The sequence below is a fragment of the Oreochromis niloticus genome, linkage group LG23 (assembly GCF_001858045.2).
Source record: "Oreochromis niloticus isolate F11D_XX linkage group LG23, O_niloticus_UMD_NMBU, whole genome shotgun sequence".
NCBI lineage: Eukaryota > Metazoa > Chordata > Actinopteri > Cichliformes > Cichlidae > Oreochromis > Oreochromis niloticus.
The window spans coordinates 16,417,168-16,438,487 of NC_031986.2; the positions used below are offsets into that span (position 1 = coordinate 16,417,168).

A 21,320-nucleotide genomic window follows, 5' to 3' on the forward strand; every position below is an offset into this window, starting at 1 on the left:
CCTCTGTCACAGTTCAGAGGATCTACGGCAGCAGAGACCTTCATGGACACTAAAAGTCTCAAACACACAACAACAACATCACACTGACTCCACTCTGACATCACTGATCAATAATCAAAGAACACACAGATCAAACTGATTGATCAGCCATCAGAGGAGTCGGATCAATGGAGCTGCTTCTGTTCCTGATGTCCCCTGTTTGATCCTGGACCTGAACTCTCCCTGCAGAGGAGACACAAGACAGTCAGACAGAGACAAAAAATAAACAAAAAACAAACAAATCAACAAACCTTTGATTTTCAGCAGCACAGTTTTGCCTCTGTGGATGTTTCCCTTCCTTCTGACCACACAGCTGTATCCTCCACTGTCTCTCTCTGTGGGGTGTTTCAGGGTCAGACTGAGGTCTCCAGTTTTCAGCAGGTCTTCATTCATCTTCGTTCGGTCTCTGTAAACTTGGCTCTGTTCTTCAGGCTGGTCAGAGCCGTTCCGATATATGTGGACCTTCCTGTAAAACCCATTCTTCCACTCCACCTCAGCATCTTCAGGCAGGTTTTGTGTGGTTTTGAAGGGCAGCTGGACAGACTCCGCCCCCTCCTTCACCTCCACCTGACAGACTGAGAGGACAACAAACACAACATGAGCTCTACAGACAGCAGCAGGTGTCACAGTTGTAGAGAAAGCTAAAGAAAAGAAGCAGATCTGATCAGAAGGTAACAGGACAGAGATCTTTGAGGAGTCATCACTGAGAAGACTTTTGTTGCTTATTTCATTTTTCATAGAACATCACATTAAGATCAAGAAACATTGATTATATTTATTTGTCTTTTGTTTTGAGAAGCAGTCACCGTGTCTCAGTTCTCCTGTTGCATTTTGAATTTGGTCACTTCTTTATAAAAATGTTTTTAAAACTAATCTTGTAATAACATGTGGAGATAAAGTGTGAATTCCCCTCCACATATTTGCACCCGATCCTTACATGTACATGTATTTTGCTGCAGTAACATCTGGCTGTCACAGCTGGACTGGCTCTTTAACTGCTGTGAGAGCTCTACACACAGCTTCATGTTGTCAGCTGTATGGACGGGAATGTCTGATGACCTCTTTGTCTATAACAGAGATGTTACCCACTGTCTGTGATGGACTTCCTTTTGCTTTTATCATGTGTCCTTTAGCTTCTCATCAGTACTGATCACAACTATTTAACTGACAGGAAACAGATAGGAAGACCTTTGACAACATCTGACCTTTGACCTGTATCTACAGCACTGACCTCTAAATTTCAGCTCCACTTGTTTCTTCAGCAGGATGTTTCCCTCCCTGCTGTAGACGGTGCAGGTGTAGGTGTTTGTGTCACAGCCTGTGGGGTGTTTCAGTGTCAGACTGAGGTCTCCAGTTTTCAGCAGGTCTTCATTCATCTTCGTTCGGTCTCTGTAAACCTGGTGCTGTTCTTCAGGCTGGTCAGAGCCGTTCTCATACACGTGGACCTTATCTGTATCACTGTCCATCCACTCCACTTTAGCATCTTCAGGCATATGAAGTGTGGTTTTGCAAAGTAACTGGACAGACTCCACCCCTGATTCCACCTCCACCTGACAGACTGAGTGGACAACAAACACAACATGAGCTGCACAGACAGTAACAGATGACATGAAAGATTTGCAATGAGAGCATGTTTGAGTGGTTCTTGTTTAAAATGTGATGGAGACAGAATTGTCATTTTTCTGTCTCTTTAATTCTGAGCAGATCTGGCTGCTTCTTAAAGAACAGTGTGACTGTCAACTGGTCAGAGTCAAAGCTTTCTTTGAAGGTGAGTCAAGGTGTCCATTGCAGGAAATGTTAAACTTGGTTTCCTTGAACCAAGGAAGGTGGTTCAGGGAAACTAAGAGACACTGGTCCAGGGTGAGGGGCCAGACTAAGAGCAGTTTATAGGATCTGCATATTGATGATAGCAGAAGTCATTAGCAGAAGTCCAGCCATTCACTGAGTTGTCATTATTTGACTGATACTGACAGCCTTCAATTCCCTGGCATGTCACGAACTGGCACAATGTGCTGAGTCCACACTAAAAGTTTACATAAACAAAAAATATATATTCATTAAAGATATCTAGAGGGTCTAGCCTGCGTTTCAGGCAATGGTAACTGGGATAGACTCTTTCATGAGTGTGGGGGCATCATTCTGAGCTGACAACAGGACGGAGGCGAGAGAAGGAGGAAGCAGCTGTTCTGTTCCTATGTGACTGGTGTGGGAACTTTAAACCACAGTTGCGATAACAAAAAATAAAAACTAACCTATAGTGCATGAAATCCAGTGTCGGGTCCTTACCACAGGGGCACTCTGGCAAATCATTAGGTGACCCCAGAGGGCACAGTGGTGCTCTATTAACACTGTGTACAAGCTGAGACGATTCCCACCTGGATAATGGTGGAGTACCCACTGTGGGTCAGGGATGAATTGTATTTGTGGGTTCTGTTCATGAGAGAAATAGGAACAGACTGACTGGTGCCACATCTGGAGTGATGTGGACACTGTATCAGGCAGTTGTGATAAAGAGAGAGCTGAGTGTGAAAGCAAAGCTATTGATTTGGCTGTGATGGTAGCTCCAAAGTCAGGTATTGTGCGTGAGTCCTATTGGGAAGAGCTTGCTTGGGAGTACTTCAGTGTACCCCTGGATGAGGGGCAGGAGAGAAAGGTCACCCCACCCTCCTTCCCTGTCATCAGAGGGTTAGCTAGTTTGTTAACTGTATCTACAGCACTGACCTCTGACTTTCAGCTCCACTTGTTTCTTCAGCAGGATGTTTCCCTCCCTGCTGTAGACGGTGCAGGTGTAGATGCCTCTGTCTTCATCTGTGGGGTGTTTCAGGGTCAGACTGAGGTCTCCAGTTTTCAGCAGGTCTTCATTCATCTTTGTTCGATCTCTGTAAACCTTGTTCTGTTGTTCAGGTTGGTCAGAGCCGTTATGATACACGTGGACTTCATCTTCATCACCATCCATCCACTCCACTTTACAATTTTCAGGCAGATGAGCTGTAGTTTTGCAGGGCAGCTGGACAGACTCCATCCATGATTCGACCTCCACGTGCAGGACTGAGAGAACAACAAACACAGCATGAGCCGAACAGACAGCAGCAGCACTGAGCACATCATCTGTCATCAGATGAAGTGAAATACTTACAGTGAAAACATGTTTGACTGATTCCAGTGGGAGTGAAACAAGTGGGAAAGTTCTAAGCATGTCATGAAATCTCCCACAACCAGGACGATGGAGGGATTCGAGGTCACCTGATCCAGTGTTATCAGTAAGGAAAGTTTTAAGCCTAATCTTGAAAGTAGAGGCTGGTTGTTTCCTATTTTACTTTTAAATACTACTACTACTACTCCCCATCTATGGAGCTGCCATCCTGCTTTTTGGTCATAGAAGTGACTAAAATAATACCTTGTAGATGTTTTGGTTGACGACAGAGGTTGTGAAATGTTACACATGAAGAATGAAGGAAATTTGTGGGGATTTTAATAGTCCTGCCAAGATGGCGCCAGTGTTCACGGCAAGCCGTCTACTCTGCTGTTGTTTGTTGTTTATCGTCCTTCTCTCTATGTGCTGCCCTGATGTCTCCACGTTACTTGCCTACGATCGTCAAACTCTTTTGAATCTCCGGCCTTTGGACTACCAGACACAAGATTTTAAATGGAGATCTGAAAATCCTCCTCCGCTTTCGAAGGACTTTCCTGATTACCTCCGCCACTTACCATCTACCTTCTCTCAAAGGAAACGTTCACGGAGACGGGGTAAACGTGGCGGCATCCATGTTCGTATCAAGGCCTTTTTAAAGTCCTATGTTGCGATAAATGATCGCTATTCTATAAACATCTTGTCATCTATTCCTGCCCTCCGGGACCATGCTAACTTCAGACTATTCTGTCACCGCTGGATTCGCCCCGTTGGACCTTATGGTTACCTGGACCTCCCAGCTGATCTTCCACCCGGTAGGTGCTGGGTGCGGTCCTCCAGAGGAGGTGCGAATCTCGGCAACCTTCGCCTGCTGCGGCGTTCTCCTACCAGTGACAGTGTGACCACTCTCCGTATGGCCTTGCTAAATACAAGGTCACTGGCGAATAAGACTTTTATTTTAAATGATCTTATTCTGTCGTCGGGACTGGATTTCTTATTCCTGACGGAAACTTGGCTTTGCCCCGGCGAACTTTTTCCCTTCTCGGAGCTGCTCCCACCTGACTATGCTTTTATTAGCTCACCCCGGATCACTGGAAGAGGTGGAGGGCTAGCTTCAGTTTTTAAAGACAAACTTCGACATCGGCAGCTGCCACCTGTTCTGTACCCCAGTTTCGAGGTGCAGTTATTGGAAGTGAACTGCGTCCCCTCCATCCTCTGCGCTGTGGTGTATCGCCCCCCGAAACTTATCAATGATTTTCTTCCAGAATTTGCTGATCTACTGGGGAGCCTAGTGCCACGTTATGACCGTATACTAATTGTTGGTGACTTCAACATTCATGTTTGCTGTGAGGACAGTTCGCTAGCCAAGGATTTCCTCGCTCTTATTAGCACCCTCAATTTCACCCAGTGGGTAAGTGAACCAACTCACACTAAAGGTCATATACTTGATTTGGTACTTTCTTATGGTTTGGATATTTGCATCACGGACATAAAGGACTCTGGGATTTCTGATCACTTCCCGGTTTTGTTTAATACTGTAGTGAGCGATGTGGATTTGAACAGTGATGGTCCTGTGCGGCAAACGCGCACGATTAACTCCCAGTCAATCGCCCACTTCATTGATGCTTTCCTTGACTCTCCCCTCTCTGATGCTAACTGTAATGGGGTTTTATCAACGGATGAACTTGCTAACCTCTTTTATACTACATGCGCTGACATTCTTAACTCTGTGGCTCCTCTGAGGATCAAACGTGCCAAACCCTCACAACCCTGGCTAAATGATACTACTCGCGCCCTTAGGCGCGAATGTCGTCGTGCTGAAAGAAAATGGAGGAAAGACAAACTCCACGTCTCTCTGGACATCCTCCATAATTGTTTATCTAAGTATCAAAAGTCCGTTAAAGCTGCCAAATCTGCCTTTTTGTCTAGCATTATTATGACTAATAGCCACAACCCCCGAGCCCTTTTTAATACTTTTAACTGTATACTTTAATCTGTGATAAACCCTTGCACTGTCACTTTTAGGGATGCCTCCCCTGCTCTTTGTGATAAATTCTTAAAGTATTTCTCTGATAAAATCTCAGCTCTAAGGGCTTCTCATCCATCTCATTCATCATCAGTTTTAGACCCAGTCCCAGCCTCTGAATGCTTGACTGTCTTTCAACAGTTTGAGCCAGTGTCTTATTCTGCTTTAAAAGATATAATTGATCATCTCAAAATCTCTGGTTCCCCGCATGATATTCTTCCTTCTCGTTTCTTTAAGGAAGCTTTACATGTTATTGGTCCTTGTATCTTATCTCTGCTGAATGCATCATTGTCATCAGGTTGTGTACCGTCTGTCTTTAAGCATGCTGTTGTGCAACCTATTTTGAAAAAGAAAAATCTTGACCCTAATGGTCTCATTAACTACAGGCCGATCTCCAAACTCCCTTTTATTTCCAAAATATTGGAAAAGGTCGTTCTAAAACAACTTCAGGCATTTTTAGATGCAAATGGTATTAATGAAAAGTTTCAGTCTGGTTTTAAACCTCGCCACAGCACAGAGACAGCCTTACTTAGAGTCTTTAATGATCTTCTCTTAACTGTTGACTCTGACTATTCCGTGGTTTTAGTTTTACTTGACTTGACTGCTGCTTTTGACATGGTTAACCACAACATTCTTCTATCAAGATTGGAACATGTTGTTGGTCTCAAAGGTACGGTTTTATCTTGGTTTAAATCCTACCTCTCAGAGAGGTCGTTCTCTGTTGCTATGGGGCAACACTCCTCGGCTTCTGCCCCTATTTATTGTGGTGTGCCTCAAGGGTCCGTGCTCGGTCCTGCTCTTTTCTCTTTGTACATGTTGCCGTTGGGATTAATTTTTAGAAAATACAACATCTCCTTTCACTGTTATGCCGATGATATCCAGATTTATTCACCTCTGAAATTCGATGTGTCTGCTTCTTTGCAACCTCTGTTCAACTGTTTGCATGAAGTAAAAATTTGGTTATCACATAATTTTCTTACATTAAACGAGAATAAGACCGAAATCATAGTCTTTGGTAGTCACACCCCGCTAGACCAGTTGACTGATGCCCTAGGCCCTCTCGCTAGCCATCTCTCGCCCACTGTAAGAAACCTCGGAGTGTTCCTGGATGGCTCTTTTAAACTTGAGAAACAGGTCTCCACTGTGGTGAAAAACAGCTTTTACCAGTTGCGTCAGATTTCCAAAGCAAAGTTGTTCCTTCCTTTAAAGGAACTTGAAAAGCTTATGCACGCATTTATTACATCCAGATTGGACTACTGTAACTCCCTCTACTCGGGCCTCCAACACTCTTCTCTTTACCGGCTTCAGTTAATTCAAAATGCAGCTGCGCGTCTTTTAACAGGTACAAGAATCCATGAACACATAACTCCAATTTTAGCCAAACTACATTGGCTCCCTGTTAAATATCGCATAGATTTTAAAATTCTTTTGTTCACTTTTCAAATTCTGAATAATTTAGCGCCCACCTATCTCTCTGACCTACTCCACCTATATAATCCCAACAGAGCACTTAGATCATCCAATCACTTGCTCCTTGCACAACCTAGGTCTCGAATGAAGTCGAGAGGAGACCGGGCCTTTGCGATCGTGGCACCTAGACTCTGGAATAACCTCCCTGCTCATATTCGTATGGCTGAGTCTATCCAGTCTTTTAGATCTCGTCTTAAAACTTATCTGTTTACTTTGGCCTTTGATTCTAACTAGTTGGCTGATTTTAGCTTATTGTGTTGTTACCTATTGTTTGTTGTCCTGTTTTATTGTTTGTTTTAATTGTCTCGTGTTTTGACTGACTGTGAAGCACTATGGTCAACACTGTTGTTTTAATATGTGCTATATAAATAAACTTTGATTTGATTTGAATAGTCCTGCATGAAGCGTGTTTTAGTTATTGTGATTAAATTATGATTGATTCTAAATTATTTTTAAAAAAAGTTTCTACTGATACTTTAACTGACATAGCTGCCTCACTGCTAACGAACCCATATCATAATGAGACTGACCTCTGACATGGAGCACCACTTGTTTCCTCATCAGGATGTTTCCCTCCCTGCTGTAGACGGTGCAGGTGTAGGTGTTTGAGTCTTTGTCTGTGGGGTGTTTCAGGGTCAGACTGAGGTCTCCAGGTTTCAGCAGATTTTTCTTCATTTTCGTGCGGTCTCGATAACAACTGTTCTGTTCTTCAGGCCGGTCTGAGCCGTTGTGGTACACGTGGACCTTCCCACTAATATTTGTCCACTCAACTTTGGTGTCTTCAGTCAGGCGAACTGTGGTTTTGCAGGGCAGCAGGACAGACTCCATCCCTGAATCCACCTCCACCTTGTAATCTGAGAGGAAAAGACACAACATGATGACATCATTAGCAGCTGTGATGGTCACATGACCTCCCTGTCCCCTCCTCGTCTTCTAGTCTCAGTCAGATTGTGTCTGAGTTTGTTCCTGATGTGTTCCTGACTCGTTCTTTGGTAACTAGTCTGCAGCGTCCTGTAAAGTGCTGCAGACATGTTGGATGAAGAGCAGAAGAACAGACAGACTGAGCCTCCACAGTCGGCCATGTCTCACACACATCAGCACAGAAACCATGAAGATCTCATGTGTCTGCTCTGAACATCTGAAGCTCACCTGGCATGAAATAGTGCCGGAAATAAAATAAAAGACCTCCAGAAACAACAACAAGAATCAGGAGAAGAAGGAGAACCAGGAGGACCAGAACAGCTGCTGCCCAAGCTGGAAATTGTTCTGTGGAGAAATAAACAAAGGTAAAGAAAAAAAGAAAAGAAAGATATGACTTTTGAATTATAATTTTTACCACTGACCTCTGTTGTTTATCTACAACACTGACCTTTGACCTGCAGCACTACTTTCTGTCTCAGGATGTCTTTGTCCCTGTAGATGGTGCAGATGTATCCTCCACTGTCTCTCTCTGTGGGGTATTTCAGGGTCAGACTGAGGTCTCCAGTTCTCAGCAGGTCTTCGTTCATCTTTGTGCGACCACAGTAAAGGTTGTCCTGGTTCTTAAGGTGGTCACTTCTGTTTGGATACACATGAACCATCATGAGTTCACGGTCAGAGCGAGTCCACTCCACTGCTGCATTCTCAGGCAGGTCAGGTTTTGTTTTGCAGGGCAGGAGAACAGACTCTGACCCTTCCTCCACCTTCACCTCCACCTGCTGGTCTGAAAGGACAGTAGATAACAATATAAACTAGAGAAGCAGCAGCAGTGATACTGTTAGTACTGATAACAGTCATCTGCTCTGGATATCTACAGTAAGTTCCATCATCTATTGGACAAAAATCACATTTTAAATTTTTGTAATAAATATGATGGAGTAATTGGATTCTACAGCCTTTACAGGGATATAACAACATTTACATTAACTGTTTATAAATTAGTCATTTTTATACATACTCAAACATTTTAAGAGGTTTAAAAATAATTAGAAAGAATTACATAACTGTAAAAAGAAGCACAACTGTATGAAAATTATTTTTAACTGTATGAAGTATAAAGCCGTTGGATATCTCCAAACACTGTTTCCCCTCTTCCTGGTTTCTTAGTTTTTTGCATAGTTCTGCTGCTACTTCTCAGTTTCTGAAAAAATAATTCAGCTTTATTATTTAAGATGTTAGACTGGACTGCTGACCTTTGACATGCAGCTGTACGTCGGTCAGTTTTCGTTCATTTCTTCCATTACCGATGGCGCAGGTGTAGTTGCCACTATCAGTCAGTTTTGGTTTCGTCAGAGTGAGGCTGAAGTCTTTCATTTCCAGACCATCAGGCCTCACTGATGTACGTCCACTGTAACGCTGGTTTTGCTCTTCAAGACTTGGACCTTCTTCTTCTTGCACATGGACAAATTTTGGATCAATATCATTGCGAGTCCACATCAACATGGGGTCCTCAGGCATGACACCTGTGTACTGGCAAGGCAGCAAGACAGAAACTGCACCTTCATTCACCTCCACCACCACAGCAAAAACATGCTGGAAAGCTGGAAGGACACACAAAGAGAAAGAAAGTTTGCCCCAGCATGCATAAGCTGGACTCCAACACACAAATGCAGACACCAGAGAGACCAGTTTTACACTCAAATACAACCTAAACATAAAGAAGTGACCATTTATCCATCCAACCATTTTCTGCTGGTTATCTGCAGAAAATGGCAGAGGTCTCAGTTCCTGGTCTGCCTACATTAATCTGTAAACTCAGCAGCATCTTCACTTCATTGCCTTTAAGCTAAACATTAATCTCTTCTTAAAATTATTGACTTACTTTTTACTGAGCAAGCAGTTAATCATACAAACATCAGTTAATGCACAATTGAAACCCAATGCTATTCTCTGACTATGTATGGTAATACCAATTGTGAAGAAGGGCTGATATATAAACTACTGATTTTGAATATTTATCAGACACTAATAGACTTTATTTGAACAAGAAATGAGAATAGGGAGATTTTGGGAATGCTACTATGCAAGTAAAACCAGTGGAAAGGGTTATATGAAAAGGATATAGGACATATGGAACGGCCAACATTTAGACCAACAACGAAGTAACCAGTAGTTCTGCGTTCCAACATCTGGAAGAAGCAACTGCTATCACAGCTACTGGTAAGATAGAGAACAAGGATTGTGGAGAGGGGAAACCTGGATGTCACGTGGCAGTGATCAATTAGATTTTTAGCTATAAGATGAACAGCCAAAAGTAGCAGTACCCTTCATGTAGAAGGAGGCTAGAGACCAAGATCCAGGCAGCAAGGAGGGAAGTTTGCCAACTATCTGAGCGGCAGAAGAGCATGATGAAAAAAGGGATGGCTTAGAAATACAGCAAGCTGCCCATACCTGTGACAAGTAACCATCACTGTGGGAGGCAACCAGGAAAGGCTATCCAACATGAAGAATCGGAGAGCATCAAGCCTTGTCATGATTCATGCAGACTTGCTAAAGAAGCTGCACTCCCTGAGTGGCTGGCTAACTGAAGGCCAGACAGTCCCCAAGGATCACCAGAAGGGACTGGTCCCATCCAACTACAAGCCAATAACCTGCTCAGTACTACATACTACATGGAAGCTCCTGTCAGGCATCATAGTGGCTAAGACGAACAGGCAGATGGCTCAGTACATGAGCGGGCCACAGAAAGGGACTGGCAAGAATACCAGAGGACTGAAACACCAGCAGCTGGTAGATAGAGCAGTCATTCGAGACTGTAACACCAGAATGACAAACCTGTGCAAAACCTGGATTGACTACAAGAAAGCCTATGACTCAGTGCCCCACAGTAGCGGTTTTTGATACGGGCAACACGGGCGGTTGCCCGGGGGCGGCATCGTGGTGGGGGGCGGCATCACGGGCAAAAAAAATAAAATAAAAAATTGCTCATACTCATGCTGCCCCGACATTAGCCAGCGCATATTGGGAATGACATAGGCACCGATTGGTTTTTTATCGCCCATCTGCAGGGAGTAAGGGTGCCCTCCGTTTGCGAGGTGCGCCTGCTGCTTGCGGCACAGGGAGGAGAGGGCGGGGCGGCGGGGGATTCTCTGGCTGGCTGGAGCAGCATCTAATAACCAACTCGCAAAATAAAACAAAAATAAAAACAAAACAACAAAGACGAAAACACCAGACATTATGATACAGACTTATAATTTGCACCGATGTTTTTTCGAAAAGTGAGCGTGAGAGCCCTCGGTGTGTCTGCTCGCTGCTGAAGTCAAAGTAAACTTTATTGTCATCTCCGCTACATACAGTCCAGTATATAGAGAGACGAGACGACGAGGCTCCAGTTACAGCAGTGCAAGTAAACAAACAATATATATAAGAAGAGTAAGAAAATAAATATACACTTTAGGACTTGGGGTAAAGGGATCAATAACAATTAAAAATTTATAATTTACAGTTTGATGATTTAAAGTCTCACACACAACCTGTCGAAAGGGGAGGGGCCGGCTGCTTCCAAATAGAGCACATTTCATTCATAATGTTGTAAATCCAAGCCCATTATGTATTCATGATTTTAATCCTGGGTTGTGTGAAATCCCAGAAATGCACCCTAGACAAAGTGAATATGTGAACTAAGGTGTAGGTCTGTTAGGTTATGTTGTGGTGATCCTCAGGTTGAGGGATGGGTGTTCATACTGCAGTGCAAAATTAAAACCAAGATGGACAAGAAAAGTTCAAAGCCATCAGGTGCTCAGTTTAGAAAAAAGAGAAAAGAAGAGGAGGAGAAACGAGCAAAAGATCCAGGTAAGCAGATGTGTCATTGGATAATGGCAGGTCATCCTGAAACAATCAGAATCAGAATACTTTATTAATCCCTAAGGAAATTATGTGGGTTACAGTTGCTCCAAGAAGAAATGGTAAAAATAGTAACAGTAACAGACTAAACTCCAAACAATACATTATGTTACAGATTTTAATATTAATTAGTGATTTTCAATTGTTGATTTGTCCTGTTTTCATTGTATGACAAATTATGATGGCTGTTTGGTAGCCGTTTGCATACTATGCATACCCTCTCTCTCTGCACGAATCCAGTGATTTGAAAGTTGCTGCTTTGGATTGTTAGTTTGATCTGAATCAGAATCCAGTGTTTGATGGAAATCTCCTCCTGCTGCACTTCAACACATTAAAGAGAGAGAGATGAAAGAAAAGCTGATGATGAGAGCAGAGAGAGGAAGGTGTACTTACCGTGCAGGAGGATCACAAACACCACAAACATCTTCATGTTTGATCACAGATCACAGATCTCACACACAATGATGCAGATGTGACCCTCAGCAGCTGGATTTCCTCTCCATAGATGTGTTTCCATGCAGATCATGGACATAAAGCAGCTCCAGGATGAAGAGTGTGAAAGAACTTCTTCCACTACAGTATTCATTACAGCACTGTGGCACTCCACAAACCCTCACACTGTCTCAATCCCTGTTTCCAGTTTGACTGAGAGAAGGCCTGAAGCTCAGCCAATCACAGGACAGGAAGTGATCAGCTGACACAGCTGCAGGGATTTGAAGATTTACAGAAAGTTGATCAACAGGTGTGAAACTATGAGGAAACTCAACAGTCTCCCCTTTCTTAGGTGTTATCTTTGGCAGTCTGCCATGAGGTTTGGCTGCAGACACTAAATCTGAAATGTAAAAACAAAACAAAACCGAGATTAAAAAAACTGAAGAGTAAAACCTTTCAAACCTGTTCAATATGTGAGACTGAAATACACTGAAAGCTTTTCATTTATGTTTGGTTTAATCAGTGATCGCTACGGGAACTTTAAGAAACCACGCAGTCATATGCAGTAAGTACCTAACTATATTTTGTATGCATGCTGCAAGTAGTAGTACCCTATCATTGCACTCTGTAGGGTCCCAGATTTCTGTTCCAGAGACACCTGGATGAGAATCAAACCCAAGCAGTAGAAACCTTCAGTCCTTACATCAACTCAGGTGTTTTTGTGCGACACAGAAAATATGAACAGATGGTTTCTACATGCATGGTTCCCACCATGAAGCATAGAGGAGGAGGAGGTAAAAAGCCTAGAAAAACATTAAATGAGAAGGTGTGTCCCAACATTTTACTGCTAGTGTATCTCAGTGCTTTGCAATTGGCATAATTTGTGAAACTTTAAATCTCTTCTCTATTGAAGAGCAGAAATTAGGCTTTGTTGTCGGAGGTCATTTTTGGGGGCGATAAAAACAGCAGCGTGTCTGTGTACGTGCAGGTGGACGATCCGCGCTGTGTGTTTACGTCTATGTGCAGAATCCTGCTCTCATTTGCTGTTTTACCTGTTTGGTGGTATTTGAAATTGTTTTGTGAGCTTTAACCTGAGATTTTGGCGTTTCTGACAAAATGCATTTATATTTAAAAATGGATTCAGGATTGAATGAATCGTTATCACTTTATTCAAATTATAATCAGTTTGAATCCGGTAATCAATTTTTACCAGTACCTACTCTTTGACTCCCACCACCCTCTGACACACAAACTTTAAGTGCAGCGAGGAGTGTTCAGTATGGAGCAATAACAAAAATGACTTTTAATCACTGCATTAATTTAAGCCGGTGTCTTAAATAACAGAAGGTGTGTGAACAAAGACGCTTTCTTCTGTTTCCTCCACATTCCTACACTGTTGCAGGATGCACTAAATGACTCATCAGTTTCAGTGTGGATCCTGAGCCAACATTATTATGATTGTGCAGGAACAGCACCAACATGGCACAGGTGCCACCAAGTCGGGCTGGGGGGGAACTGGCCGCCCCACAAATTTTGCTTGCTACTCTGTGCCACCCCAATATTTTTCGTCCTCCCCATATTGCCCAAAAAATTCTGAATGTGCCTCTGCAAGGGGAATCAGCTACACTGAGAGAAGGTCTGGGGCTCAGCCAATCACAGAAGAGCACCAGGACACCCTGTAATCAGCTGTCAATGACTTGAAGGTTCACATTTCTAGGTTTCCCACCTGTTGATGAACTTTGGCCGACACAAAGTTCATCAACAGGTGTGAAACTACGAGGAAGCTCAACGACCTCCTCTTTCCTCAGAGCTGATCTGTGGCAGTCTGCCATGTTCAGCTGCACAGACTCAGTGTGAGCTCTCTGAAGGCTGACTGGGACCTTTTTAATGTGTTATTCATAATTTAAAACATGACAAATATATTCAAATGTCTGATAAAATAGGTATGATCTGATTTTAAACTGCAGCTATATTTCTTAATTTTTAAGAGCCAGTAAATGGTTATTGTGAAATGATAATATACAAAAATTAGAAATAAACTCTGAACAATCAAATTATTTTGATATAAGTGTTTTGTGGTGAATACAGCAGACAGTAACCCTTCTGTGTGCAGCGGTGCTCTGCTGTCCTGAGCAGACAGTAAACGCAGCATGCAGAGTCCTGTTTGTCCTCAGGGTGTCAGCACAGCTTCACTTCACTGGACACTTTCATTTAGTCATCCATTTATTTCTCTGTTACATTCAATTCAACGTTTAAAATCATTAAAAATGATTCTTGTTGTTCAACTAAATGAAAAGAGATGAAAATAAGAATTTCCAGGTTGGCCTCAGTTTCATCCTGATACTGACATCAGCTAAATTCTATTTGTAGTTTCTACTCTGTGGATTTGAGGAGGAAACTGATATGTACCTGTGATTTGTCATTGCTTAGTGTGTTTATCTCTAAAGCTCATCAGATCCTGAGAGCAATCCAAGACATTTATTTAACCCTTGGAGGTGAAGGTTGTTACCATGGGAACCATAGATCTTAAATCTTAATGTTTAGAAAACAGATTTTTATTTTATCTCTGGGGAAATAAATGTTTCTCTGTTTAAAGCTGTAAATCTACTGCTGAGGAGAGTCCAGAGACATTTCCACAGATGTGTACAAATGTAATAATTAAAGAAGAATTGTATTATTTAACCATAATAATAAAAAACATTTTCTAATGAAACCAGACAAAAATGAAACACCAGGTGATGATTTCAATATAAGAATGAATAACTACCTGCTGCTGGTTTCGGGTGCACTGTGCAAAGCTCTTTGGAGCTGGAGGATAAAGAAACAGCATTTGCACATGTGAGCAGCATTATGGGCGAGTGTGGTCATGACGCCTGGCATGTGGGTGTCTGCAGAGACCATCTTACTCACTCTGTTAATGGAGCCTATGTCACCTGGAGCCCAGCAGACTGGGAACTATAATCAGGTCTTTATCTGTCTGGAGGCGTGAAGCAAGGACAAAAACATGAACACATATCTCCCTTATTGTGACCGCTTGGATACACAGTCAAGGACACTTCTGCAAGAATAATCAGCATAAAATAGTTTCCCTGTCGTGTCCTGTCACAAAGTTTCTAAATATTTCACACTAATTCTTAAGTTTAATGTATATTTATTGTCATCAGATTTTGAGATTTGTCAGGTTCGATGATGTCACACGACAGAGAAGAAACCTGAAGCTGATTGGATCATAAATGACAGACAATTTTGTGCAAATGAGATTTTCAAGATTTTAGCAGCAGGTCAGCTACTAGAAGAAGGCTGGTGGTTTTATCCCTGGATAATAACCCGGGATAAGATTATAACCCCCAGCTGTTTTCTGAGCATCCACTGGAGCGTAACTGTTGGATATTTCCACAGCTAACCCATCATGAGAGAAAGTTGGAGATCCCCCCGTTTCTTTTTTATTTCTTTCATCCTTCCTTAAAGAGATAAAACAAACAGTTCAGCACATATAATATAGTACGCCAAACAAGCAAGAGGAGAGTTGGCTGAAGGACAGGAAGACAGATGTCTGCATTCTGTTTTCTGATGGGCATGGAGGAGGTGCAGGAGGAGGCGCAGGAGAGACGCATAGCTGCTCTGACTCAACTGATGCTTGAGGTTAAAGTTACCACACTTCCAGCTCACGTGATCTCTCACACCCTGTACACACACTTGTGAAATAAACCATTTCACATCTTTTTACATGTTACCCAATAACTTTCAGCCTGTGAAGACTTTGAAGTGGTTAAAAGTGAAGGGAGTGATCCTGACACTCACATGTGTGGCTCCAATCAGCCACACATGTATGTCTGCCCTGATACCTGATACGGCTGATTAGAGCAGTTACGTTGTGTGTGTTTCCAGCTAGAAAAACACACACACACACACTCTACCTCACATATCTACAGGAGGAGATGATGCCTTTGACAAACAGGCATGAATGTTTGTTGTAAACACATCAACGCTCAAAAACTGTCACATGTTCTGAATTTGATTAAAGGCCTCAGGAGCAGCAATACTCACTGATTCTGAAGCCAGAGCTGGTGTTATTACCATGCTCTAAAAAAGTTACATTCAAAATAAAAAACAATGTGAAGTGACACTGAGGGAAGCTGAAGGGAAGCCAGCAGGTCACATTTAGGTCATGTGATCACAGCTCAGGGCTGAAGAACATAGCAGCACCTGTAACAAAGGAGCTAGTGTTGTGTGTGTTGTGTTCGAGCCTCTGCAGCAGGACGGGCCTGCTGTGTAGGAGCTGATGGATGCACCACAGTCCTGCCAAAGAACACTGTTAAATGTTACTATGTTTGGAATCCTGCCACACTGCTGCCTGCTGCTGGAGACGGGGAGCAGCAGACGCCTTTGCTGCCACGCTGCCTTCTGATTACTCAACACAAGCTGCTGAGCTGGATGCTCTCAACAGAAACAATCTGCACCACCTCCAGGTAGACTTTAGGTGTTGTGCTTCTGCTGCATTATGGAAACCTGATGGTGACGCTGTATGGGCAGAAATCTGTGCCATCAGAAACTGAATTTGAATAAGTTAAATTTGAATTTGAATTGTAACTTGAATAAAAGCTTTTGAAAACTGAATTTGAATTAGTCTAATTTGAAATTGAATTTATGGTTTGAAAATGATCATCACTAAATTGAAATTGAATTTTATATTTTGAAAATGAATTGATTTGCTTTGAAACTGCCTCTTAAGCCCCACGCCCCCGGTACCGGGGGCAAAAGGGAGGAGATCACGTTTAATCGGTTATAACGCCGGTTGAGAAATATAACTCCAGACATGTGTGGTATCCACAGAAACCTCAGAATCTCAGCTACAATGTCATATAAACCATTTCTACAACCACCAAACACACCGCAAACAAGCCGCGATTAAACGAGCAGTTACGTAATGCGCAGAAGTCCGCTAAACACGCAAACGACAACCAGACAGTCTTCAGACTTCATGTAACTGGTTATAAATAGGCTGGCTAGCTTCCAGGGCTATCACTGCGTAAACACACGAAGTTTGACCACGATCGGACCAAAATTCACTGAATTAGCCGCAAAAGAAGAAAAAAATTAGGCGAGAATAAAATCTACTTCCTTTTTCTGTGTTCCAGTCTCAGTAACTTTGACACAGTAATATCCGCTTTAATATTTACACCTCTGATTAAATGTCCCAAGTGTTGGCTTCATTTTGATACAAAGATTGTAAGGACGGAGTTTGTAATTGCAGAGAAATAATCAATTTAATTGAGGCATTGCATTTTCGAGCAGGAAGCTCAGAAAACCCCTTGGGGCTCAAGAGGTTAAAAATTCAGCTCTCGAATAATTTCAGTTTTACTCTCACCATTCAGTTTCAGTTGTACAATTCAGTTTTTTGGGACTTACATCCGGTTCCAGTTCAAGCGCAGATTAATAGAACTAGGTTTTGCTAGCAGACTGATAAGTGTTATTGACGGGACTCTACAGCGTCTTGAGCTGAATTAAGACTTCAGAAGTCATTCGTCATGTCGAATGACCAGCGGATAAACTCTCAGGTTGGTAATAAATGTATTACATGTATAAGAACAAGCGTCATGTTAACAAATGATAGCCGTACAGTAACTTTTATGCTTATTGTAGCTGTTAGCTAAAAACGCTAATTTAGCCTAGTTTGCCCTGAATTCAGCTTTGACAAACAAATATGATCGACTGTTTCTAGTAGAATTCCAAAGTTGTCATCTTGTACCCTCTCAGAGCCCTGTATGCTTGCAGAGACCCCTACAGTAAGGAAACATGCAAAACAGTTTCCAAACCTTTGTATTTGAGCTTTATTTATGTCTTACACAGCATCCCAACTCTTTAGCGAACTTAATAACTTTAGCTAAAGTGAATAGTTAGTCTAATTCATTAGTGCAGCATTACTGGATCACCTCTGTTTTAAGTGATATGATATGTGACTATCACTGTGTTTAACTATCATAATAATTCTTAGGGTACTGAGTGCATGCTTAATTAGTTGGGTTTTTTTTAAAAATACTGCTCCATTGCTATGTTTGACAGGCTGAAGTTGTCGGGTCACCTCCTAAATCGACCATCTTTTACAGGTGTTTTGTGCCAGAAATGGAGTGTCCACTGAAGACTGAAGATACTGAATCTCTATGCCGTGCCATTGATCCCTCCTGTGCCTTCATCTAGACAAGAGACATCAACTTAACCACTCTCACATGCTCTGTACCTACATCACCTTCCCTGACAGTCGTAGCTTGGCTCATCTGAGGGTGAAATTATAAGAATGTGTTATTTTGCAGAGTGCTCTCGGGTTCCTAAATAAAATATGGCATTTAGGTCATTTCTTTTGAATTAATCCCTTCTTCTGAAATATAAGAACCTCTCCTGGTTTTATTGGCACTTTCTGTTCCACTCCCAACCTCAAATAGATGCTGACAAGCTGACACAGTAACATGGAAGAGGGAAAGAAGTTGGAAAGGACTACTACAAATAAACCCAATGCTTAACAATGAAAAATGTAAAATAAGAACAATAATAATAATAAAGATAAAAGATGAAGTAACAAGTTTTTAGTTTTTAGTTTATTCCAAATGATCATCCAGATGTCTGTGACATGTGATGACAAACACCATAATGGAAGGCCTTTGTCATCACATGCTTAAACTCATCATATATTTTTGCATATGCTGAACAGGCAGTCAGACATGCTGTAACTGTGGGGTAGAAAACTGCATGAACACCATACGGCAGGGGTCTCAAACTCCAGCCCACTGGAGTTTGAGACCCCTGTCATATTCCATATGACAGGTGTGGTTGAACTGCATGAAGACTGAAGTTTCTCTTCTCTTCTGGCAGGACAGGAATGTGGCCTTGTCCTGTGAGCCACCATAAGGATGTACTTAGAGTAGAACTGGACTGTCACCGGCCTCAGGCTCTTCACCTTTTCAAAGACAAAGCAGTCATTTAGATCAAATATTAGATATTGTTTACCTGTAAATGCACAAAGAGAATTTAGAAATGTAATTATTGTCAAGAGTGAACAAGCACTACAGCTGTGGCCAAAAGTTGAGAGAACGAGAAGTGTTGTTTGTTTATTTACAAAGTTTGCTTGTTTCAGTGATAGTTGTATATCATATTATATCACTTTAAACAGGTGACTGCAGGAGCAAATAATTATAACAAAAACAGCATTACAGGAAAAGGTGCAGAAGTAGCATTACATGAGAGAGTGCAAAAGTGGAACACTAACAGCCATCTAACACATCTTGATAAGTATAGATCAAAAAGCAGAACTAGGAAGAGAGCTTGATGCGCTTAGAGACCCCACAAACTCACGCTCATAGAAAATGAGGCTATGTGCAGAGAAAGGGAGACAGAGTGGATGTGCAGAACCATAAAAGGCGAGATGAATTGATGTGTAAGACAATAAAAGGAAAAGATAAGAATTTCAAAGGACGAGGGAGATGTTTTGTTTGAAACTGATTTGGTGCATGAACGCAGAGTACTGAATGAGGAACCACAAAGAAGTATCAATGTAACAAACTGAGGGAGCGCCCCTCGGATCAGCAGGAGGCTTTTGCACTGTGCACATCCCCCGTGTACATGGAAGAATAAAGAAGCTGCTGAACTGAAAAGTCTGTCTTGAGTCTTGTGTTTTTTTGTTTTTTGTTTTTTGTTTTTACCAGGTCAGAATCCAAGTATCGGGGTGACAGCTGGTCGCCAACAGGTCCCCAAGTCGTTTGGTACCGAGCTGCGAGAGTTGAGGCTCGGGTGTGGAATTTATGGTTTTCAGGGTTTTTATCGTTAACTCAGTTTCCCTGGGTCTTTTCCCATGTTGTAGTTGTGTCTTATTTTGAAAGAAATATTTAAGCATTACCATAGCGACCGGAGAGCATTGAGGGGCAGAGAGGAGGATGGTACTCTCAATGCTGTTTGCACATTTTCAGGAGGACACTGCTAATAAAGTTATACAATTGTTATACAATATAATAATAAATGTGAATTCACGTTTTGTAAAATGGCCTGCATTTGTATAGCACTTTACTTAGTCCCTAAGGACCCGAAAGCGCTTTACACTACATTCAGTCATTCACACACTGGTGATGGCAAGCTACATTGTAGCCACAGCCACCCTGGGGCGCACTGACGGAGGCGAGGCTGCTGGACACTGGCGCCACCGGGCCCTCTGACCACCACCAGTAGGCAAACATGGGGTTAGGATCTTGCCCAAGGATATTTGGCATGCAGCCTGGAGCAGCCTGGGATCGAACCCCCGACCTTCTGATTAGTGGCTGACCTGCTCTGCCACCTGAGCTACAGCCACCCCCGATATTTCATTATATTTACAAAATGCCACCGTTTTTGTCTTGGTCGTATCATTTTATTTTGTTGTATTTTTCTGTGACACCTTAAAGGCCGCTCCATATCTGACATTAAACTGATCTGTGGCGCAAACAAGGTTGGGGACCGCTGCCATACAGCATGAGAGTTAATAAAATTGTACTCATTTAAATATGATGTGTAAATTGATTTATTCTTGTATCTCCACGCCACAGTGACCCAATTGTTCACCCCAGTGAAGAGGTGATCGTTTTCTCCTCGTTTTAATAAATTTGATCGTCTGATAATCAAAAAATCAAAATTATCAGAGAAAAATTCTCCTGTATGGGCTGCAATGAATCCTGGGATATGGTAGGACATGAAGGATACACCAGACCCATCCTTCAAATTGGGGGAAATGGACGCATTTGTTGCCACATTTGGAGGACTCTTTGAATTTGGACAGCCTACGTCACGTCACTGTGATGTCATTGCCTCCAAATACGGCATGTGAAGCATCCTTCCCCTGAATTTGGACACAGCCACTGTGAGAGGAGACAGAGGGGAAGAGTCATCAACACAAGAGGTCAAAGGTCAGTCAGTACAGCTAGAAGAAGAAAAATCTGTTAAATTAGATTTAAACAAATTTTTGAAACAGTTTTATAGTTACAGAGGTTTTCTTATTCTCTAGAGGGAAAAACAAGATTTGTTTCATGTGAATGTTCAGAAAATAATCAAGGAAAATATCATCAAATTAAGGCAGCACGATTTTCAATACAGTTTCAAAGATAAAAGAGACGTTATGAAAATTTGACCTTGAAGAAGAGGTCAGGGGTCCAAAGTAATATGATATTTACATATTATACATACACAGCAATACATATTTGCTGTCTATACAAACAATGGAAGTAAGAAACAGTTGTACACACACACACAAAGTTTGAGACCGGCTGTAACGACCTGAAAGCGGTTGAGTGACGTCACTCTTTGAACTCCCCCCTGAATCCTGCCCTATGATAATATTTTAATTCAAAAAGAAAAAAAAGTTCTGATTGAAAAAGTCAGATTTTT

General features: G+C 42.1%; 2 protein-coding genes across 6 annotated transcripts in view; one reads left to right on the forward strand and one right to left on the reverse strand.

Moving 5' to 3' along the window:
• Window positions 1-21,320, forward strand: part of nfkbiz (nuclear factor of kappa light polypeptide gene enhancer in B-cells inhibitor, zeta) — a 692,084-nt gene that overhangs the window by 268,899 nt on the left and 401,865 nt on the right. The gene's annotated exons all lie outside the window — the stretch shown is intronic.
• LOC102080178 (uncharacterized) lies at window positions 124-12,194 on the reverse strand. Of its 3 annotated transcripts, XM_019356597.2 has the most exons (9): window positions 11,880-12,194; window positions 8,837-9,184; window positions 8,035-8,367; window positions 7,815-7,931; window positions 7,196-7,519; window positions 2,761-3,087; window positions 1,271-1,597; window positions 291-614; window positions 124-222 (listed from the first exon to the last, which is right to left on the reverse strand). In XM_019356597.2, exons 1-9 carry the CDS (start codon window positions 11,914-11,916, stop codon window positions 131-133), a joined length of 2,229 nt encoding a protein of 742 aa, XP_019212142.1. In that variant the 5' UTR covers window positions 11,917-12,194; the 3' UTR covers window positions 124-130. The 3 variants fall into 3 exon arrangements, with proteins under 3 accessions (XP_019212142.1, XP_019212140.1, XP_019212145.1); XM_019356595.2 differs by lacking the exon at window positions 11,880-12,194 and having other exon boundaries at window positions 8,837-10,762; XM_019356600.2 differs by lacking the exons at window positions 7,815-7,931; window positions 11,880-12,194 and having other exon boundaries at window positions 8,837-10,762.